At 43.8% G+C, this 24,334-nt stretch overlaps 1 protein-coding gene across 2 annotated transcripts in view; it reads left to right on the forward strand.

Moving 5' to 3' along the window:
- The window catches only part of LOC132394542 (SLAM family member 5-like), a 143,247-nt gene that overhangs the window by 107,184 nt on the left and 11,729 nt on the right, over window positions 1-24,334 (forward strand). The window contains exon 1 of one of the 2 annotated variants that reach the window (XM_059970829.1): window positions 24,031-24,171. The exons of the other annotated variant lie outside the window; for it this stretch is intronic. Within the exon in view, the coding sequence (XP_059826812.1) occupies window positions 24,102-24,171 (70 nt within the window). The 5' untranslated portion in view covers window positions 24,031-24,101. Of the gene's footprint in view, window positions 1-24,030; window positions 24,172-24,334 lie in introns of those variants that run through there. 2 annotated transcript variants of the gene reach the window in all.

The raw sequence follows: 24,334 nt of genomic DNA on the forward strand, positions 1-24,334 counted from the left end.
AGAAAAATGGTTCGGCACAGCCAAGTAGGGTGAAAAGGCCTGTTTCTGTGCTGTAATGTTCTTTGGTTCTATGATCCTACTGCAGAACCCAATTCTAATGAGGGTCATTGACAAGAACCCTTAAGTCTGTTTGACTCTTTTCAGGTGCTGTCTGACCTAACAACTATTATCAGCTTTCCTTGTATATCTATCAACTCACAGCCAGTCTTCTGTACATTATTGCAGACTGTGACTGTGCTACCACTTTCTCTTCTATCCCATTGGCCTTAACTTGGCTGACAAGGCAATTCAGGGATGTCTTGTAAAATTGTAGAATGCTTTTCAAAAGTCCATCCATGCAACATTTGGAAGTATAATAGAGGAGGAGGAAGAGGTTATGGCTTGTCTTGATTTTTGCCCCCTATGCTTCATCATCAATTAAATTAATCAATCTAATCTTCCTTGTTTTTGGTAGATTGAACTAAATCCTAATTAATGTTGTATTTGATTATTTTCTGCTGTACCATCCCTGCCATTAACCTGAGGCTTCTCTCTCTCACCATATATTTTCAAATTTACATTTACTCCAAGAAGAGCTTCATAAAAATGACACCAGGATTGTAAGGGTTAACATATTGGAAGCGTTCGATGGCTCTGGACCTGCACATGCTGGAGTTCGGAAGAATTAGAGGGCATCTCAATGAAATTATTGAAAGGCCTGGATAGAGTGGAAGTGATGAGGATGCCTCCTAGAGTGGCAGAGTCTAGAACCATGGGGCACAGCCTCAAAATAGAAGGATGTCCCTTCAGAACAGAAATTAGCAGGAATTTCTCCAGCCAAGGGGTGTTGAATCTATGAAATTCAATGCTGTAAATGCAGAGTAATTTTGTATATTTAAAGTGGAGGTTGATAGGTTCTTAATTAGTAAGGGCATCAAGGTTATGGGGAGAAGGCAGAAGAGAGGGGTTAAGAGGGGTAATAAATAAGCCAAGATGGAATGGCAGAACAAACTACTTGGGATGAATTCTGCTCCTATGCCATATTGTCTTATTACATCAGAGGCATAGCATGTGCAACCTCCCTGTTTACTGGGATCATCTTTAAACATGATTTGAAGATTGCAGCAGAAGACTCCATGATTTCCATCGCTCGGTGACCTGGGTCTATCCCAGCTCGAGTGAGTGACCCTTTTTACACCGAGACCTAATTTAACATCCCCCACATACTTTGTTCCCTGCTTGTAATTCTGGGATGAACAATGCTAATTGGTAAAGAAATTGGCATCAGGTTAACTCAATCAGACATGAACCCTGGAATTGAATGTTGTAATGAACGCCCAACAAAGTCAGGCATAAGTAACTCATGCCACGCTTCTTAATGCACAGCAGGAGGTAAACTTGTTTCTTCAACCCAATTCATGCAGAAAAAGTTTGCAGATAAGCAAGGCTCTACAACAACTCTTTGAAGGCTTTGAAAAACAATTTAGCATAAAGTCCATCCTGCCGAGCCATTATTTGTGTTCTGATTTGCAAGTGCGTGTCTGTGTCTAAAGGAAGGCAGAGGTTCTGCATTGAGTTGTGAGTTATCTCAGCTCACTTTCCTGCACTAACCAACCCAACACCACTCTGATCTGTTAATATCTGTCTTGCATGCACTTAGCGACTCAACCCCCACAATCCTCAAGATTTTCAAAATTAACCACCCACTGAAGACAATAAGTTTCTTCTCATTCTTGTGTAGACTGGTTCTGGAGACTGTGATACCTTGCTTCAAGCCATCCCAAGCCGGGAATATTGTGTTTGTGAAGATACATGGAGCTCAAGCTGTAGATAGAAAAGATAATCTTCAGCTCAGTAGACATTCAGGAGAGGACCCGTAGAAGAATCAGCAGTGTCTCCCTGAATTCACAGTACATCATCTTTATACTCCCCAGAACAAAAAATAACAGATGGTAAAAGCTTCTGAGGACAGAAACCCAAGACACTTGAAATTAGTGTTGTGCGGTTGAGTCTAGGTACACAAATAGCAATTATTGATTGTGTCACAGAACATGTCTGAAGCTGCTTTGGTGTAGGCCAGTTAACACAGCCCTGTAATTTTGCAGATGCACATGGAAATGAAACACGGTTGTCAGTAGTAACAGCTGTGCTTCTGTATCATAAACTTCATACTTTGTTAACAGCTGCTTTGCCCTAACAGACCTCAATGTTGACACTCTGAACAGAAATTTGTCCCAAGAAATTCAAGCTCTGGGGAGGGAAGTGGAGTTCAACAGTTCACTTTTGATCCCCAGCAATCACAATAAACTGATCCTTTTGTGGAACCACACCTATACCCTATTATCTCTAACTGACTGTCTAAAACGATATAGGGAAATAGCTCGGAGCTAACTGTATACCATATTGTTCGCCATCTGATCACATCCTCTTTTGTAGCTGCTACCTGAATATTAGATCCTTCTGATATTTCCATCTAACCTTTTGTGCTCATGCTTTAGGGACAGTCTATTTCTGCCAGGAGATTGATACGTCATGCATGGCATGTTGGAGAGTAGCAGAGTTACACAGCATTAAAAACAGGTCCTACAGCCCATCTCCGCTGTGGGAATATTCGGATAGGCCAGTCCATGGCCTCCCCTTGTGCTATGATGAGGGTACCCTTAGAGTGGAGGAGCAACACCTTATATTCCATCTAGGTAGCTTCCAACCTGATGGCATAAATATCGATTTCACCTTCCAATAAAAAAAATTCCCTCCTACTCCCTCTTCCTCACTCTGGCATCTTACCTCGGAAATCCTTTTGCATTTGTACAGGGCCCTGGTGAGACCACACCTGGGGTATTGTGTACAGTTTTGGTCTCCAGGGTTAAGGAAGGACATCCTGGCTATAGAGGAAGTGCAGTGTAGATTCACAGGGTTAATTCCTGGGAAGTCTGGACTGTCTTACGCAGAGAGGTTAGAGAGACTGGGCTTGTACACGCTGGAATTAAGGAGATTGAGAGGGGATCTGATTGAAACATATAAGATTATTAAGGGATTGGACAAGATAGAGGCAGGAAATATGTTCCAGATGCTGGGAGAGTCCAGTACCAGAGGGCATGGTTTGAGAATAAGGGGTAGGTCATTTAGGACAGAGTTAAGGAAAAACTTCTTCTCCCAGAGAGTTGTGGGGGTCTGGAATGCACTGCCTCAGAAGGTAGTGGAGGCCAATTCTCTGGATGCTTTCAAGAAAGAGCTAGATAGGTATCTTATGGATAGGGGAATCAAGGGATATGGAGACAAGGCAGGAACCGGGTATTGATAGTAGATGATCAACCATGATCTCAAAATGGCGGTGCAGGCTCGAAGGGCTGAATGGTCTACTTCTGCACCTTTGTCTATTGATCTGCTTATCACTTTCCTTGTGTACCCTCCTTCTTCCCCTTCTCCTCTGGTCCACTCTCCTCTCCTATCAGATTCCTTCCTCTCCAGCTCTTTACTTTTCCTCCCCACCTGGCTTCACCTATCACCTTTCAGTTACCGCATCTTCCCTTCCCTCCACCAACATTTTTATTCCGTCATCGTTCTCCTTCCATTCCAGTCCTGAAGAACGGTCTCAGGCTGAAACGTCGATTGGTTGCTCTTTTCCATAGATGTTGCCTGACCTGCTGAGCTCCCCCCAGCATTTTGTGCGTCTTGATTGGATTTTCAGCATCTGCTGCATGGCTGGCAGTTCACTGACTGGGCCTCCCTTTCATTCTCTCGCTGTCTCGCTCTCTCTCTCCCCCCCCATTCTCTGGTTCTTTTCTGAGTGTCAGATAACAGCCTTTTCCTGCAGTTGGTCTTGCCTCAAACTGCTGATAATGTGCAAATACTTATTCAGTTGGAACAGGAGCAGAAGGGATCTTTGTTTATCGCTACAATTAAACTTCCCCCTTTGCCAAAAGAGCTTAACACAATGTTTCCCAGGAACTTTGTGGTGAACTATGTGCCTGTCGGGACACGCCCCTGCTGACTGCTCCTGTGGCTCCTCCCACAGGCCCCTGTATAAAGGAGACCTGCGGCCTGAAGCTCGGCCTCAGTCTCCAAGACCTTGTATGATAGACACTCACTCCTGGTTCCTTCTTCCAGTCAATAAAAGCCGATATCTCGCCTACGTCTCAGTGTGAGTTATTGATGGTGCATCAAACTTTTAAAGGATGCCCACACAGATACCCTCGTTCAGGGTTCCCTACGTTAATTCAACTCACACAAAACAGCAAGAGGGACAATGCATCTGCCCTGAACTCTGGAGAAGGAAACGTCACCCTGGATTTCTGCCCCTGGCCCCTATGTTTCCTGCACACACTTTGTAAAGATTAGGTCTTCCTCAATTGCAAGCACGCATACTGGTTGTTATTTTTGACTGTGGCACTGGCAAACTGAAGCTTCCCAGCTGGAAAGTACCCTGAACCCCGCACATCATTCTTCAGTGCAGGTCCAAAGCCATCAAACTGGCTTTGCAGAACCAGAGAGCATAGGTTTCCGGTGAGGGATGAAATGTTTAGGGGGATTCTGATTGAGAACTACTTCATTTGGAGGAAGATGTGGGTGAGGATTGAGCTGCCAGTGGAAGTGGTGGATGCAGGTTCAGCTGAAGATGCAGCGGACTGAAAATCTTGAGCATGTAGATATTAAGAAAGAGGACGTGCTGGAGCTTTTAGAAAGCATCAGGTTGGAGAAGTTGCCGGGACCGGAGGATATGTGCCCCAGGCTACTGTGGGAGGCAAGGGAGGAGATTGCTGAGCCTCTGGCGATGATCTTTGCATCATCAATGTGGATGGGAGAGTTTCCGGAGAATTGGAGGGTTGCAGATGTTGTTCCCTTATTCAAGAAAGGGAGTAGAGATAGTCCAGGTAATTATAGATCAGTGAGTCTTACCTCAGTGGTTGGTAAGTTGATGGAGAAGATCTTGAGAGGCAGGATTTATGAACATTTTAATATGTTTAGGAATAGTCAACATGGTTTTGTCAAGGGCAGGTTGTCCCTTACGAGCCTGATTGAATTTTTTGAGGATGTGACTAAACACATTGATGAAGGAAGAGCAGTAGATGTAGTGTGTATGTAGTGTGTAGTGTGTAAGGCATTTGATAAGGTACCCCGTGCAAGACTTATTAAGTAAGTAAGGAGGCATGGGATGCGAGGGGCATTGCTTTGTGGATCCTGAACGGGCTTGCCCACAGAAGGCAAAGAGTGATTGTAGACGGGTCATATTCTGCATGGAGGTCGGTGAGCAGTGGCATGCCTCAGGGATCTGTTCTGGGACCTTTACTCTTTGTGATTTTTATAAATGACCTGGATGAGGAAGTGGACGGATGGATTAGTAAGTTTGCTGATGACACAAAGGTTGGGGGTGTTGTGGATAGTGTGGAGGGTTGTCAGAGGTTACAGCCGGACATTGACAGGATGCAAAACTGGGCTGAGAAGTGGCAGATGGAGTTCAAACCAGGTAAGTGTGAAGTGGTTCATTTTGGTAGGTCAAATATGATGGCAAAATAGAGGATTAATGGTAAGACTCATGGTAGTGTGGAGGATCAGAGGGATCTTGGGGTCCAAGTCCAAAGGATGCTCAAAGCAGCTGTGCATGTTGACTCTGTGGTTAAGAAGGTGTATGGTGTATTGGTCTTCATCAATCGTGGAATTGAATTTAGGAGCTGAGAGGTAATGTTGCAGCTATATAGGACCCTGGTCAGACCCCACTTGGAGTACTGTGCTCAGTTCTGGTCACCTCACTACAGGAAGGATGTGGAAACCATCGAAAGGGTGCAGAGGAGATCTACAGGGATGTTGCCTGGATTGGGGAGCATGTCTTATGAGAATAGGTTGAGTGAACTCGGCCTTTTCTCCTCGGAGCGACGGAGGATGAGAGGTGACCTGATAGAGGTGTATAAGATGATGAGAGGCATTGATCGTGTGGATAGTCAGAGGCTTTTTCCCAGGGCTGAAATGGTTGCCACAAGAGGACACAGGTTTAAGGTGCTGGGGAGTAGGTACAGAGGAGATGTCAAGGGTAAGTTTTTTTTACTCAGAGAGTGGTGAGTGCGTGGAATGGGCTGCCAGCAACGGTTATGGAGGCAGGTATGATAGGGTCTTTGAAGAGACTTTTGGATAGGTACATGGAGCTTAGAAAAATAGAGGGTTATTGGTAAGCCTAGTAATTTCTAAGGTAGGGACGTGTTCAACACAACTTTGTGGACCGAAGGGCCTGTATTGTGCTGTAGGTTTTCTATGTTTCTATGTTAATAATATTTTAGAGAAGTCTGGTTAGATACAGGGTCGGGTGAGTCCTGAGATGGACGTCCCAAGAAAGGTGAAGCATCTCTCAGTCTCTCCTTTCCAGCTGTAGGGATCACCGCAGGATGTTTGCTTTGGCTTGCCATGCAGGGGTCACTCGCATATGGCCTCGTCGACACTACTGTGCCCATAGCAACGCCTTCATATGGCGGCTCTGTTCTTACTGAGTTTGCTATGTCATGGAGCGACCAGCATTATAACTGGGTAGGCAGCCAGCCTAGGAGAAGGAAAACTCCAATTCCAAACCCGGGCAGATGAGACTCACTAGCCTCGCCAGGCAGTCCGTCTAAGTGAAGGAAAACTCCGATACTCAACCTATAGCCTTGTGGTCACCGCAGTCGTTGCAGCTCGTAGTGCCATTGTGGAACATCCTCAGGCCTAAAGTGTGTAGTCGGTTCACGCGCACCGATCCTCGCTTTAAACCTATTCAGTGCGGGCGGGAAGAGAAGTCCTACAGTGATGTTGAAGGGGTGATCTTCTTCCATCCTGACCTTCGCAAGCGAAGAACCAGCCATCAGGTAGGGACAAGGATGACAAAAGTATGGCGGGTTGTGGTCTGGGAGCAGGTTGATGGGTCTTCAACCTGATAAGATTATTAAGGGATTGGACACACTGGAGGCAGGAAGCATGTTCCCGCTGATGGATGAGTCCAGAACTAGAGGCCACAGTTTAAGAATAAGGGGCAGGCCATTTTAGAACAGTGATACGGAAAAACTTTTTCACCCGGAGAGTGGTGGATATGTAGAATGCTCTGCCCCAGAAGGCAGTGGAGGCCAAGTCTCTGGATGCATTCAAGAGAGAGTTAGATAGAGCTCTTATCGATAGCGGGGTCAAGGGATATGGAGAGAGGGCAGGAATGGGGTACTGATTGTGTATGATCAGCCATGATCACAGTGAGTGGTGGTGCTGGCTAGAAGGGCTGAATGGCCTACTCCTGCACTTACTGTCTATTGTCTATTGACTAGGTAATAAACGGGACAGGCACAAAGTAGTTAGGGCAAATGGCCTGTTTCTGTTGTGGTGCCTCATGACTATTCCAAGTCTCACATAATCAGAAAACTCCTTAGGTAGATGTCAGCCTTAGTACAGAGGGATACAGCATGGGAACAGTCCATTCAGCCCATCAAATCTACACTGACCATTAATCATCCATTTGCGGTTACCCTGTGCTAATCCCATATTTTATTCTCATATCATCATCGGTGTCTCCGAGATTCTCCCACTCACTACATTCTAGGGGCAATGGACAGTGGCTATTTAACCTACCCATCTTTAGGATGTGGGAGGAAAATAACTTCACAGTTTTCCACTGAAGTGTAAATTTCAGCATCTGAGGTCAGGACCAAACTGAGGTCTCTGGTGCAATGAGGCTGTGGTTCTGTGGCTGTAATTCTGTGACAAAGAACGACACAGAGCCCTTTGAAAATGCTTTGTTTCTCTACCATTGCCTGTAGCCCTCCAAAATCCTGCAACTCCTGATTGCCTCTCGGCTGATTGGTTTAATGTTTTGTAACTTCCACATTAGCACAGTTCCTGCCCGGTGATGTGCCAAAAAAGTTATCGCAGTTACTTGGAAATCTGATTTATATTTAACTATGGATTGTTGGAATAATGAAATACATAGTTGTAAACAACTTGAAAAAATTACATACAATCTAAGAAATGAATATGATATATTTTTGAAAATTTGGCTCCCATACCTACAAAAGATAGGATTAAATACATAGGTCCTTTGAAGATAAAATTATAAAGTAATTGGGGAAAGTAGAAATAAATATTAAAATTATTTTGAACTCCATGGAGCATGTGGGGATCCTCCGATATCCAGGCAATCTTTCTCTCTTTTTTTTCTTTAGATAAGGGTTAAGGGGGGGAGGGTCAATATTATTTTTCTCACTTTTTATCATCACATTTATTCTTTGTAATTTTCTAAAATTTAATAAATAAATATATTTTAAAAAATTATATCCTCAAAATGGACTGCCCAGTCCCCTGTATTTTAGTTTTGTTTTAAGTTAGTTTAGTGGATTTTTTTTTCTTTCTCAATAACAGAAATTTTGAGTCTTTTTTCTATGATAAGAGCTGTGGTTCTTTTTCTATTAGCTCAGTATTATACTATACATGATTTTGACAGTGTATATTACTTTCTTTGTACTTTGATTGAAATATGTATTTGAGATAATTTCTCCTCTGACTTGTATCTATTCTTATCTTTTGTAAATCAAAAAAGATCGAAAATGAAGAAAGTAGAACTTGAAGGCAGAATAATATATATACACATACATACATACATACTCCTGAATCCCTCCTCTTGCACAAAAAAAGAAACGTAATGGATCAGGCGCACTGACCCCCAAGTCCCCCATCCCTCCTCCCACAGAAGAAAAAACTCAAAATGGATCAGACACATCGACCTTAAAATCCCACCCCCCTCCCCCTTAAAATTCCCGAGAAGATCAGGCGAAAAAAAACATAGTATAAGATCCATAAGACTAAAAATTCGAGTCTATATTTAGTCCAAAGTCCAAATCCAAAAACAGAAAAAACCTGGAGGTAGTCTCCGCGCCCAGACGCAGCAGCAGGCCTTTCACTTACCGGTCCAGAGCAGCTGATCAAAAGACAAGCAGCTGGTGCTCACAAATAATTTTTAAAAAAAAGTGAAGTTGTGTTCTTGGATTCAATGCCTATTTCAGAATCAGATGGCAGAGGGAAAGAAGGTATTCCTGAATCGCTGAGTGTGCGTCTTCAGGCATCTGAACCACCTTCCTGTCAGTAACAATGAGAAGAAGGCACATTCTGGGTAATGGGGGACCTTGATAATGGACGCTACCTTTCTGAGGCACCGCTGCTTGAATAGATAATACAGAGGCTTGTGCCCAAGATGGAGTTGACTCATTTTACAACTCTCTGTAACTCCTTTTGATGCTATGCAGTAGCGACCAACACCCCAACCCATACCAGACAATGACAGAATGGTTCATCTGCAGATATTTTCAGGTCTTTTAGGTGATAAACCAAATCTGCTGATGCTCCTAATGAAATATAGCTGCTGTCTTGCCTTCTTTTTAGCAAAATGTTGGTACCAGGTTAGTTCCTCAGAGATCTTGACACCCAGGTACTCACTTTCCCCATTTCTGATCCCTCTGAGGATTGGTTCATGTTCCCCAGTAAGGTGGAATAGAGAGATCTTGGAGTCCATGTCCAAAGATAATTCAAATATTCTGCACAATTTGATAGGATGGTGATGAAGGCATTTGCTGTATCAGCCTTCATTATTTGGGCAAGTAGAGTTGCAGGAGAATGGGAACCAGAGTGCCAGAACACTTGGCAGAGAGGTTGTGGAGGCAAATGTTGATAAGACCTCAGGCAAATTTAGGAATCAAATGTTTGAGCATGGTGTGACTATGTCCTGATCAGTATATATTTCAAGTACTGTCATAGGAAAGGCAGGTAATAGAACTGAAGATGAGGTAACCAGTTTACAAACAGAGAGAATGTGTGCTGAGGCGAGGCTGTTGATCGGGCAAAATTACAGACAACAGGATGACTTGCAACATAAAGGGCAGACAAAATCGAAAAGCTCAGACAAAGTTAGGAATCAAAAAAGGTGGAGCATGGTGCCACAAAAATGAAAAGGGTGAACATGGAACTGAAGATATTGTATCTGAATGCACACAGTATCCAGTATAAAAATGAAAAGGGTGAACATGGAACTGAAGATATTGTATCTGAATGCACGCAGTATCCAGTATAAAGTAGCTGAACTTGCAGCACATGTGCAGATTGACAAGTATGATGTTGTAGGCATCACGGAATCCTGGCTGAAGGATTATAGCTGGGTGTTTAATGTCCAAGGATACACACTGTATCAAAAGAATAGTCAAGAAGGCAGAGGGGGTGGCATTGCTCTGTTGGTAAAAAAAAGTTGTCTCAAATATTAGAACGAGGTGACAGGGTCGGAAGTGTTGAGTCATTGTGGATAAATCTAAGGAACTAAAAGGGTAAAAAGACCCTGTTGAAAGTTGCATAAAGACCCCCAGAGAGTAATAACCAAAGAGAGGGCATTTAATAGACCAAGATTAGTGGGAATTTAGAGGATTGGAAAGCTTTTAAATACCAACAGAAGGCAAGTAAAAAAGTCATTGAGAAGGTAAAGGTGAAATATGAAAGTAAGCAGAAAGTAATATTAAAGAGGAGACCAAAAGATTCCTCAGATACATAACGTGTAAAAGAGAGGCAAGAGTAGAAATTGGACGGCTGAAAAACGATGCGGGAGAGGTAGTAATGGGGGCAATGAAATAGCAGGCAAACAATAAATATTTTGCATCAATCTTCACTGTAGAAGACCCTAGCAGTGTGGTGGTAGTTCCAGGTGCCAGGGGGCATGAATGTGTAAAGATACCACAACCAGAGAGAAGTTTCTTGAGATTTGTGTGTTTTTTACACATTTCGATCATAAAACGGTTAAGGTTTTCTCGCTTAATCGCGTGAGATCCCAGTCTCACTGTCCCAGTTAGGCACCGAGGGTGCTTACAGAAAGTCTCCCCACCACCACCGATCTGCAACGGCAAACGTGGCTCAGGGAAAGGAATAAAGAAACTATTCTTCACAAGATATAGACTGGTTTAAAAGAACTGGACAGAAAAAGGCTGCGCGAAGTAATCGAGATTAAATTCGAAACCAAAGCAAAGCCAGAATCAAAAGCACTTATTTCAGCTTCCTGCGTTGGTGTCAGCGTGTAGCCCCTCCACCACCTCCTCTCCCCCCCACCACCCCTTCACTAGCTTAAGGCGTGAACCCACCTCTGGAATTGCACAACAGCAGGCAAATAATCGCGCTGCCGGAGATGATCCACGAACTTCTGTTCAACATGTCTTCTGTGAAACTAAGACTGACATTTAAATGTCGTATTGTTAACCCGCTGTGGTGGGACGGTGAACATCGAGAGGCGGGGAAACGGAAAGCAGATACGACGAAGCTGGCTCTTGTCACAACACGCTGGAGGAATTCTGCAAGTCGGGCAGAATCCGTGGAAACGAACAGGGTGTTGTGCGTGTTGCTTTGACCCCAGCATCTGCAGAGTATCTTGTGTTTACCAAGCCAGCTGTTCACTGCAGGATCCCATCAGTCGCCGCCCTTTGTACCTGTTCCTCCCATTTCTCACGGCAAGTTAACCTGCAGCGGTACTGACTATAGACAATGCAATACAATGTAGTAGTCTAGTTTCAACCCTCCAGGTTGGAACAGACACTGTCTGCTCTTTATTTGCATTTCAATTGTATCAACTTCTGCAGGTCACTCCTTATCTGGGTGGTGCTCCATCTTGCGGAGTGGAATCAGAATCAGCTTTAATATCACTGGAATATGTCATAGAATTTGTTGCTCTGTGGCAGCAATACATAATCACTTAAAATGATAAATTACAATAAAAATCTATAGGCAAATAAATAAGTAGTGCAAAAGAGAGTAAAAAAGAAAATCAAGTGTGGTAGTGTACATGGGATTATTGTCTATGGTGGAGGAGAAGAAGCTGTTCCTGAAACATTCAGTTGGTGTCACCTTTCACTTCTTGTATCTCCATCTGGTAATTTTCCCCTCCCCCTTCCCTCTTGTTGTAAATATTGATTTCTCCTTTCAATATTTTCCCTCCCCCTTTTTTTCTTCTTATATTCTCCACTCTGGCCGCTCTGCCTACCATCTCCCCGGTGTGCCTTCTTCTTCCCTTTATCTCATGAACCTCTCTCTTTTCCTACCAGATTCCTTTTTCTCCAGCAATCTTCCTTTCACCAGCCACCTGACCACTGATCACTAGCTGGTCCTCCCCCATCTTTCATTCTGACATCTTCTCCCTTCCTTTCTAGTCCTGAAGAAGGATCTCATCCTGAAATATTGATTCTTGTTATGAGTGATGATGGACAATGTTCTTGTTATGAGTGATGATGGACAATGGGGTGCGAGTTAACCAACCCCCCCCCCCCGAGAACCACAAACTATTACTGTTGCTATGCTGACCATGAGAAAGAGAGACGAAAAACAGGCAGGAACATCTGCGACAGAGAAGAGAGAGAGGGAGATTGCTGATTAACTGTATTGTGACTCCTTTTGAATTTTTTACTGTTTCGCTGCAAGGACAATAGTTCACTTGTTAACATTCCTCAGTGGACTGTAGGAGTGGCATGATTTAATGGACACGGTCATTCAGAGTTGATGGATAGCTGAGTCCCCGTTGGTAGGGATGAAAGACAGGTCTGGAGAGACACCCTTCAGATACGCCAGTGGACACTGACTGTGTTTTGGGAACCCACAGAAAGGTGGGGGCTTTGGAGACCGAACCAGGAGATCGGTCAGTAAAACTCACAGTGTTACAGCAGGGCCGGTGGGGACTTGTGTGTGTGTCCACTCATGCCAGAGTGACGAGTCCACCACAGAAGAACAGACTAGCAGAAGGATGGAGAGGTCATAGCTGGATGATGGAATAAGAATAAATAATTCAAGGTTTGCCTGACTGCAGCTGTTACATCTCTTTCTCTCTCTCTCTCTCTCCCCAATGATTACAACTTAACAAGGATAACTACCTCAGCACTCATGAACTGAACTGAACTTTTTATTCTATGACAATTCATTTACCCCTAGACATCGATAGAAGAAGATCACCCCTTCACCATCACATGTAGGACTTCTCTTCCCGCCCGCACTGAATAGGTTTAAAGCGAGGATCGGTGCGCATGAACCGACTACACACTTTAGGCCTGAGGATGTTCCACAATGGCACTACGAGCTGCAATGACTGCGGTGACCACAAGGCTATAGGTTGAGTATTGGAGTTTTCCTTCACTTAGACGGACTGCCTGGCGAGGCTAGTGAGTCTCACCTGCCCGGGTTTGGAATTGGAGTTGTCCTTCTCCTAGGCTGGCTGCCTACCCAGTTATAATGCTGGTCGCTCCATGACATAGCAAACTCAGTAAGAACAGAGCCGCCATATGAAGGCGTTGCTATGGGCACAGTAGTGTTGAGCTGAGATGAGGCAAAGTGAAGGGATACAGACAGAGGGTTTGGGCAGGACAATCCAGCAGCCACAGGCTGAATCCTGAAGCTATTTATGAGGCCAGCCCAAACAAGAATCAGCTGCCTCAACAGAAACTGGGGAAACCTGGAAAAAGGAACATGGACCAGACTGTGAACTGGAATGCAGATTTCACAGACTGGATCATGACAAGTGAAGCTGCTGAATTACAGATACGATGGGGCACGAGCAGGAATCCAAGCATTCCTTCCATTCTACCTGTCTCACTGGTTCTTCAGACTGTCTAAGTCATAAACATTTTAATTACCTTTAATCTCCATTGAAAGATTCTGAGAATGGTTTCTTTGTGTCCTCAGCACATCCTAAAGTAATGATTGCATATAGTACTCACTTTGTTACCTCAACCTCCTCCCTCAGTGCACAACATTCAAGAAATATTTGCAGTTAATAAAGAAACTCATGTGATACAGTTAAGAAGTTATATTGTCTGTGATCTGGTTTAAATGGGATGCAGGTATATGAACATCAGTTAAACCTTTAACAGCAGATTGTATTACATGGCCCTTCGGAGCAAGAGGCATCACTGTTCTGCAACATACTGCTGTTAGGAGTGAGATACCTTCGATCCTTTCAACTCAGATCTTGCTGTTGGGATCCAAGTTTCCATTTGTGGCTCGGATTTTGGCCTTGCACATTCTTAGATCCCTTAAGATCTCCCAGGCATTGTTCCTTTATCTGCCGCACAACTAAGAGGAAACTGGTGTCTGTTGTGGTGTTGCTGATGGAGAGATGTTTGAGATTTGTAGCTCGGGGAGAGGCTGTCTGGTCAGGTTGGTATCTCCAGTCAGGTGGAGACAGAGAGCTCGTCCAATGTTGCAGGTTGGAACCATGGCAACGAAGGGTGTGTGGTGCAAGGCCTGTTGAAGGGCCTGAATGAGAACAACTGAAATGGGACCCGCCGTGTTGGAATTTATGCAGGAAGTTACCCTTTAAGAGGTTCAGAAGAAGGACTGATAGGCACTGCAAAGGCTATCTTCTGCTGTGACGGATATATGATGCTCACCATTCTGAAGTGAAGGAAAATCCCATTGATTGTGTGGGTTGAGTACCACTGTACCTCCCAGGGATGTTCTATAGCAAGCCACAAAAGGAACCAGAGCAAGTGCCATGCAGTTTGGAAAGCACTGCATTTTATTGTTGCCAAATTTCATGATACACACTGAACACAGATTGGAACGTGGGCAGTTTTCCCCGCAGCTCATGGACTTCCTTTGAATTCCTGCTCAGGAAGTGGTGTGGTCTCACTCCAGTAATGATTGTCAGGTGGCAATGGCTGGTTCAGTGAAACAATACCTGATCGGAAGTCAAGCCAGGAATCCCACTAACAAAGACTGACTTCAGCCCAACTATTGTGAAGGGATATTACCAAGGACTACACTGTGTAATTTAATAAGAATATTCAAGAGTACCTGCCTTCATTGAACTTGGGATCTTCTTTCTTCTTCAAACACAAACTTCAATGAGATCGCCACTCATTCTTCTAAATTCTGCAGAATACAGGTTTAGGCTATGCAGACTCACATTATACCACAAACTGCAATCAGCCAGTGAAATGTCTCTGTATAACACTGATCTCTACATATCCCTGTCACAGTTTGCTGAAATCAGCCCAGTGAAATGTCTCTGTACAACACTGATCTCGACATATCCCTCTGTCACAGTTTGCTGAAATCAGCCCAGTGAAATGTCTCTGTATAACAGTGATCTCTACATAACCCTCTGTCACAGTATGCTGGTCTGCGAAAGATCAATTTACGATCTGTTTTCTATGCATTATTCAGTTGCCAGCCACATCAATGTATTACCCTCATTTGCATGTATTCACACATTTTAAATTCTAGCAATTTTTCTGCCATTAATGTTAAGCAAGTCTGTCAGAAGATCTCTGCTTCATTTCTCCCTACTTTTCTGAAACATGGTTTGCATTCATTAGGATTCCACTCTGCAGAGCACTCCGGAGTCTATAGAATTTTGGAAGACGGTAAGACAACATTTCTTCACTCAACCACAGCCTGTTTTAAAACTCTGTGGTGTAGATTCTCAGACCCCTATCACCAGCTTCCCCATTCTTGTGTTTTTCCCAATACTTAATTTTGTTTCTCTTTCGCACAAGGGAAATTCCCTAGTACTTCTGACAGCTGATGGTTGCTGCCTGTACACATTATAGATTTTCCACTCTGCCAGGGCTCAAAAAAAAATACTGCCTGCTCTATTTTTCCTGTAGGCGAGAGTAGAAATCAGAAGAAAACTCAGTATGGGCCTCGGTATTTAAAGCTAAAATTAACGATGTGGTTGTCAAACATTTCTGTAGTGCTCTACTGTTTTTATCCAGCGCTACATGACAAAAGATTAATTTATGTTGGAAGTTTTTACATTACAAGTGTTTTGTTAATGTCAAATCATACCAAACCTGAAATTTAATAGGGCCTTCCTTTCATGATTTTCCTTTCTAAACCCAATGTGATATTTGAAGCACTTGACAGGAATCTTAGACTGTTCTCTGAGAACCTCCTTCAGTGAACCTGAAACAAATGTCTACCAGCAAAACTCAATCTCCGTTGTGGTTTTGACCAAACATCACCCACCAACCCCTGTCTCACGCCTCTTCATGCTGTCTACCCTGTCCACTCTCAGTCCTAATGCGGAGTCTTGTTCCAGAGCTTTGACAATCTCTTTGCCTCCCTCTCCCCCACTCCACCCTTACAATCAGATGCTCCTTGAACTGCTGACAACAGTTCCTGAAACGTTTCTTTTTGCTGGTAGTAGCTCCACTGCTTCTTCACCATTCCAATGCATTACTCCTTCAAGGCACTCTGCAATTTCTAGGTCAGTGTTGTCACTGGGCCCTTTCTAAGTCACACAACCGAGCACCTTTGTTTAAAGCCACACCAGTTCCAAATACTTTGTTAACAAAATGAGAATACATTTGTGTTGGAAAGGAGCAAACATATCACCATCACACAGGGCAATGCATCAGTAAAAAAAAAGTTAATTAAATAAAATACAAAATGTCATGGCTGAATGATAACTGTAACAAATGGGAAATGGTGGAAATACATTGTGGTTGACAGCTCGTGCACACTTCTACCTGAGTACACACGTGTAGAGGCAGTGGTTTACTTCAAAATCCTCAAGGCCCTCTGCCAAAGGTCATATCTGATCTCGCTTTGGCTTAGCTCAAATTTCCTGCGTAACCCTTGACTAACTGTAGACTAACAATCTGGACTTTGCAGCCTTGCAATACACAAAGATTCAGCCTCCATAAAGATCAAATGTTTACAATCCCCTGAGAAGAAACTCCATTTCATTGCCACCTTAAACTGTGATATTTCTTCAAACTAGATTCACCATAAAGAGAAACATTATCTCAGCTTTGATCTTGTCAGATTTATGCAGAATCTTAATCATCAGTACAGTCAGGAGTTTAATCGTATAACCTCCGATCAGGTTAGATTCAACCTACTCAACTTTCCCTTATAAGGTAATCCTTTGATCCCATGAATGAACTGAGTCAGTCTTCCCTGATCTTCCTTCAATGAAAGCTGTCAATCCATCACACTTCTTCGTAACTCATCTGCGAGGTATAAACCATGCCTCCACCATAGAACTCATCACCTTGCTGTGTATTTCCAACATTTCTCACTTAGATTTGTCCAGTTTCTCCCAGTCCTTCTAAATTAGATTGTCCTTGCAAACCCGTTCCAATGCCTGGTCTGCTCTCCAAGTGTGCAAGCCAGTTGTGACAGCTGCAGGCAGTGCAGGAAGTTGCTGAGCATAAAAATTGCTGGGATTAAAGTAAACTTCAATGCCATGTTTATGTTTCATGTGGTGGATGATCAACGTTCAGCGTTGAACTTCTCTTCCATGTTCGTTGCTGCCAGGGATGTGTTCACGTCAGGATTGTGTCTTATCTCATCGTATATCGTTGTGAGCTGTGCCTTTGGATTTTGCTGTCCTTCATTGGCATCCAGTTGATGTAAATGTCTCTGTGGCTTGAAAAAAAGTAACTTCAATGACCATGTGTTCAGATTGTGTGATTATCTGAGTCACCCCTGAAACACATACTCCAAGGATATAATGCAGAAGATCTTTTTAAAGGGAATGGAATACAAGATAGTTTCAGATTTCAGTTCTGGAGGATCAAGGATTTGAAAAGATCTGTATATATTTTAAAGTAGATGGTGAAACAGAGAGGTTTAGTGTTATAAAGTAATGTCAAAAATGTCTTCTAATTGTTAGAGACCTTTGTACTATGGGACATGCAAGGAACAGGCTGCAGATCTCTGCTTTTTATGATAATCTCCATCCATCCAGCTCTGAAGAGGGAGCCCTTTTGCAGTAATGTGGAGGTTTTACCCATGGAAGAAGCTTAATTCTATAAGACATAGAGGAGGGCTACAGAGGGCCTTTCACAATGCCTGGTGAGATAATGTAGTAGTATCTCTGCATGGAGTCTCATCCTGGGGTTTTGTGTTGTAAGTAAGGAGACAAATTACTAAAATATCTATTATAGAAGGAAATCTGTACTGTCAGGGTAATCCTGATGAAGAACACAGAACATAGAAATTTATAGCACATTACAGGCCCTACAGCCCACATTGTTGTGCCAACCATGTAACCTACTCTAGAAACTGACCAGAATCTCCATAGTGCATCGCCCTCTATCTTTCTAAGCTCCACATACCTACCTAAGACCCTATTGAGTCTGCCCCTTCACCTCCATCGCCGGCAGTGCATTCCACACACCCACCACTCTCTGTGTGGAAACCTTACCCCTGACTTCCCAACACTAGCTATTTTCATTCACTTAAAACTATGCCTCCCAGTGTTAGCCATTTCAGCCCCAGGAAAAAGCCTCTGACTATCCACACAATCAATGCCTCTCATCATCTTATACATCTCTATCAGGTCACCTCTCATCCTTCATCGCTCCGAGGAGGAAAGGCCAAGTTCACTCAACCTATTCTCAGAAGGCATGCTCCCCAATCCAGGCAAGATCCTTAAAAATCTCCTCTGCACACTTCACTATAATATCCACATTCCTGTAGTGAGGTGACCAGAACTGAACACAGTACTCCAAGTGGGTCTGACCAGATCATATAGCTGCAACATTACCTCATGTCCTCTGAACCCAGTCCTATGGTTTATGAATGTCCACACCCCATATACCTTCTTAACAACACTGTCAACCTACGCAGCAGCTTTGAGTGTCCTTTGGACACAGACCACAAGATCTCTCAGATCCTCCACGCTGGCAAGTGTGCAGAATATGAAGCATCTACAACCACCCTTTGCCTACTGTGGGCAAGACAGTTCTGGATCCACAAATCAAGGTCTCCTTGGATCCCATGCCCCCTTACTTTCTGAAGTAACTTTGAATAGGGAACCTTATCAAATGTTTATTGAAATCCATATGTACTACATCCAGGACTCTACCTTCATCAGTGTGTTTTGTTACATCCTGAAAGAATTCAATCAGTCTCATAAGGCATAGCCTGCCCTTGTCAAAGCCATGCAGACTATCCTTAATTAGATTATATCTCTCCAAATGCTCATAAATCCTGCCTCTCAGGAACTTCTCCAACACTTGTCCACCACTGAAGACAGACTCACTGGTCTATAATTTCCTGGATTATCTCTACTCCATTTCTTCAACAAGCGAGCAACATTTGCAACCCTCCAATCTTCCGGTCCTCCTCCTGTCCCTGTTGATGATGCAAAGCTCATTCCAAGATGCTCAGCAATCTCCTCCCTCACTTCCCACAGTAGCCTGGATTATATCTCATCCAGCCCCATTGACTTATCTAACTTAATGCTTTTCAAAACCTCCAGCACATCCTCTTCCTTAATGTCCATATGCTCAAGCTTTTCAGTCTGCAGTAAGCTATCCCCACAACTGCCAAGGTCTTTTTCCCTGCTGAATACTGAAGCAAAGTTTTCATTAAGTACCTCCGCTACCTCCTTCGACTTCATGCATACATTTCCACTATTACACTTGATTGGTCCTATTCTTACATGACTCATCCTCTTGCTCTTCACATACATGTAGAATGCCTTGGGGTTTCCTTAATCCTGCTCACCAAGGCCTTCTCTTGGTCCCTTTTGGCTCTCCTAATTTCATTCTTAAGATCCTTTCTATGGACCTTGTAATTTTCTAGAGCTCTAACACCTAGTTTCTTGATCCTTTCGTAAGCTTTTCTTTTCTTAAGTAGACTTTCTACATCCTTTGTTCATGATTCCTTAAACCTGCCATCCTTTCCCTGTCATAATGGAACATACCAATGCAGAAATCCATGTAAATATTCCCTGAACCTTTTCCACATTCTCGGTCAATAATGAATTGTCCAGATCTTGTTTTGTACTCAGAATTCCCTTTGGTAATTTAAACTCTGTCCACTTTCGCATGCTGGATGTTTGCCTGCATTAGTGGAAGGGAATCTGTTCCCTGCAGACAGAGCTTACAGCACCTTGGTTAGCCTCAAGTTTTGGTCAGAGCAGGATATCACAGAACAGTTTTACGTTTTGTGCTGTTGAAAGAGCTTGCCACTGTAAAATCAAAGGAACCAAAACCGTCAATGAGTAAGTGGAGAAGACTTTGCTTAGCTGGAGGTGGGAATGACCCTCACAGTCAGGTCGTTTGTATGTGGATGCTAGCAACACTTACCTTGAGCTGGCTGCACTGTGGATGAAATAATTATTTATTTCCTTCACAGGCTGTTTATTCACCAATGAGGTTTGTAAAGAGATGTGGTTTTACCTGTGGTTCATCCCAAACATCCCAAGAGGGGACTCTGCTTTACAGGCAGTCCCTAGGGATGTGCAGTGAAACAGAGTTGGAGGCTTCCCACTGGCCTCTGCACCATCAAGGACTCCTTCAAAAGTCGGCATCCATCATTAACGATGTCGTCACCCAGGACCTGGCCTTATCCCATTGATATCATCAAAGAGGAAGCAAAGGAGCAATACACGCACAATTCTGAAGGAACTCTGCAGGCCAGGCAGTACTAAAGGAATTGAATAAGCAGTCGGTGTTTTGGGCTGACAGCCTCTTCAGAAATGGAAAGTAATGGGGAATGTATCAGAATAAAGTTTGGGGAAGTGGAAAGAGGACTAGCTAAAAGCTGAAATGTGTAGCCAGATGGGTGGGAAGGTAAAGGGCTAAATAAAAAAAAACACCTAATAAGAGAGGACAGTGGACCATGAGAAAAAGGGAAAAAGAAGGGGCAACACGGCGCGATGATGGGCGAGAGAAGTAAGAAGCTAGAAGTGAATAGAAGAGGGCAAGTGGAGGAAAAAAATACTGAAAGAAGACATCGGGTTGGGGGCTGCCCAGAAGGATTATGAAATGTCTTATGCTTCCATGCTTATCGTGGAAAAACAGCGAAGTCATGGACTGTTATTTTGGAATAGGAGTAGGGACAGGAATTAAAATGGCTATGCATGGGTAAATTCTCTATTCGTCCATAGCAGAGTTGTGCGACAAAGCAGTCCTCCAATTTACGTTAGGTCTCACCCATGTAGAGAAAGCCACATCTGGAGCACTGGATACAATGGATGACTTCTGCAGATTCACAGGTGATGTGTTACCTCACCTGGAAGGTCTACTGTTGCTCTGAATGGAGGTAAAGGAGTATGTGAATGGGCAGGTGAGGCATTTCTTTCCTTTGCTGGGATAAGCTGCATCCATGGAAATGATTAAACAGTTGAAGTTTCTGGCTGAGACATTTCTTCAGGACTAGAAAGGAAGGGGGAAGATGCCAGAATAAAAAGGTAAGGGATGAGGGAAGGGAAGGAGGATAGCTCGAAGGTGATAGGCAAAGCCAGGATGGAGAAGAATGAATCTGATAGGAGTGGAGAGTGGACCATTGGAGAAAGGGAAGAAGGAAGCGCTTCAGGGGGAGATGATAGGCAGGTGAGGAGATGCGGTAAAAGGCCGGAGTGTGGAGTACAGGAAGAGGGAAGGGAGGGGGAAGAGGGAAAATAACGGATGGAGATACAAAAAGTGGGAGGGAGGTACAGAAGCCTGAAATCACGCACTGAACGTTTCAGGAACAACTTCATCCCTGCCGCCATGGAGAATGGACCCATGTAGACGATTTCATTGATTTTTTTTTCTTTCTATCAGGGTATTTCTCTCTGCGTGCGTTAAGTATTTAATTTTTGTTGATAGATTTTTATTGTAATCCGTGGCTTTATTATTACGAATTGCAATGTACTGCTACCGCCAAACAACAATTTCCATGACACATGCCAGTGATATTAAAGCTGAATCTGATTGCGTCAATACTTCCGTCTGCTTGCTGTCCTCAGCCAAGCCACAGGGTGGCGCGACCGGACAGGAGTTGATAAAACTGAAAGACGTACAGAGAGTAGTCTCTGTTCCACGGCGTGGGACATGTACGAACCCGGAGCGTTTAAGCTAGATTGGCTGGGTGTGGTGGGGTGGGTATGGAACACTTAACAGGAGCACGTTATTGATAAAGCAATGGCCAGTGAGAATAAATTTGGTAATCAGGATAGCAAGGGGCATAGTAAGCGGAGGAAATTAATACTCACTTAAATTACATTTATTTCAATGCACGAGGCACGGGGAAACTCAGAGAATGATTGGCTCTGAGGAATGGGATTTCATGGTCGTAACAGAAACATGCAGAGAGATGGGTGGGCTGGTAGCTCAGTGTTCCGGGACAGAGGTAAAACACAGGAACAGGTAAGCGAAAAGAGGATGTTGCCTTCTTGTTAAGGGATCAGCGCTAGAAATGACATCATTGAGGGATTGATTGTCCAGTGAAGTCATAAGACGGGGAGGGACATTGTAATACATCTGTACCACACCCCCCCCCCACCCCAGTGGGGATTGCTCGTAGTTGTAACAATAGTGTTGTATATTAGTAGGTTGTATTTAATTTTCCTGATATAGTTGGGCCACACAGAATGTTTAAGAGAAACACAGTGGAATTTGCAGAATGTGTCCAGGAAAGTTTCTTGACTTTATATTTAGAGGGTCTTACTTGGGACGGTGCAACAGTAAAACTCTTCTAATGGAAAGAAGCAGGACAAGTATTTGAAGTGGAACTCAGGAAGTATTTGGGCTCTAGTGTCATCATTTTATTCGTTTTAGGATAGTGATGGGTAAAGATAGGAAAGTCCACAGTTTAGTTTGCTAAACCGGAGCAGGCCTAATTCTGAGGAATTAGGATTTAAAAAAGACGGATCCCCTGAGCCGATTTGAAAGGAAAGGAATGAATGGCTTTGAAGAGTATGATCCTGTTCCTGGTAGGACAAAGGGCCAAACCGGCAAATACAGGGACCGATGGGTGATGAGTTACTGAGACTCTGGTCAAGAAAAATAAAGAAGGAGTTTAGGAGCCAGTTCCCTGGCTCAGACTGGCACCATGCTCTCCACTACTGCAGGCGAGGAAGTTCACTCACCATAATTACCCCGTTAGTGTGAGATCCTCTGTAGTTATCAGAATCAGATTAGGTTTCATATCACCTGCATATGTGGTGAAACTTGTTAACTTTACGGCGTTACTTTAATGAGATATATGATGAATAAATGTGGAGAAAAAAAACTGAGATACATTAAGTATACATATGGCTATTAAATAGAGAATATTGAAATAAAAAGTGCAAAAGAAAACAGAAATAAAAAAGTAGTGAAATACTGTCCATGGGTTGAAAGTCCATTTTGAAGTCTGATGACAGAGGGGAAGAAGGTGTTCCTGAATCGCTGAGCGTGTGCCTTTAGGCTTCTGTCCCTCCTTCCCGACGGTAGCAGCGTGGAGGGGGCACATCCTACGTGATGGTGATCCTTAATGATGGACGCCGCCTTCTTAAGGTTCCACACCTTGAAGATGTGTTTGATACTACCGAAGTTAGTACCCATGATGGAGCTGACTAATTTTACAAGTTTCTGCAACTTCCATCGATTTTTGTGTAGTGGCACCCCTCAGCCCCCAGACCAGACAGTGAAGCAACGAGTCAGAATGCTCTCCATGGTACATTTGAATAGAATTGACTTTATTACTTAAATCCTTCATATACATGAGGAGTAAAAAGCTTTAAGTTACGTCTCCGTCTAAATGTGAAGCATGCAATTTATAATAAACGGTATGTACAGCAGGACAATCAGTATGACATAGAAATACTGTTGTGTCAGCGTGAGTTAATCAGTCTGATGGCCTGGTGGAAGAAGCTGTTCCGGAAACTGTCGGTCTTTGCTTTTATGCTGCGGTACCGTTTCCCAGATGGCAACTGCTGGAGCAGTTTGTGGTTGGGGTGACTCAGGTCTCCGATGATCCTTTGGGCCCTTTTTACACACCTGCCTTTGTAAATATTCTGAATAGTGAGTTCACATCTATGGATGTGACGGGCTGTCTGCTCCACCCTCTGCAGAGTCCTGCCATTGAGGGAAGTACAGTTCCCATACCAGGCAGTGATGCAGCCAGTTGGGTTGCTCTCAGTTGTGCCCCTGGAGAAAGTTCTTAAGATTTGGGGCCCCTAATAAACTTATTCAGCCGTCTGAGGTGAAAGAGGTACTGTTGTGTTGAGCTATGCCTAGTCACACAGTCATGAGTGTAGAGAGGGTAGAGCAGTGGGCTAAGCGCACATCCCTGTCGGGCGTCCTTTCAAACTGCTTCCGTGTTCCCCCGCCCCTTCCTGTTCTCATTCGACCGAACGCAGCCACCAAAGCGAGAGGAAGTTTAAACGCTTCACAGAAGACATGGCCAAGAGTGGTTCTGGTGTCGTCTCCGGCGTCACGGTTATTTGCCTGTTGCTGAGCGATTTGGGAGGTGGCTTCATGCCTTTAAACCGGTGGGGGAAGGTACTGCAGGGGATAAACGCTGAGACCGAGGCGGGGGGCTACAGCAAGTGCTTCTGTATCTCTGTCTTTGCCCGTGCATTGAATTTCCAATCTCGATCATTTTCACGATGCCTTTTCCTGCCCAGTTCTCC

This window comes from Hypanus sabinus, chromosome 5, assembly GCF_030144855.1.
Source record: "Hypanus sabinus isolate sHypSab1 chromosome 5, sHypSab1.hap1, whole genome shotgun sequence".
Lineage (NCBI taxonomy): Eukaryota > Metazoa > Chordata > Chondrichthyes > Myliobatiformes > Dasyatidae > Hypanus > Hypanus sabinus.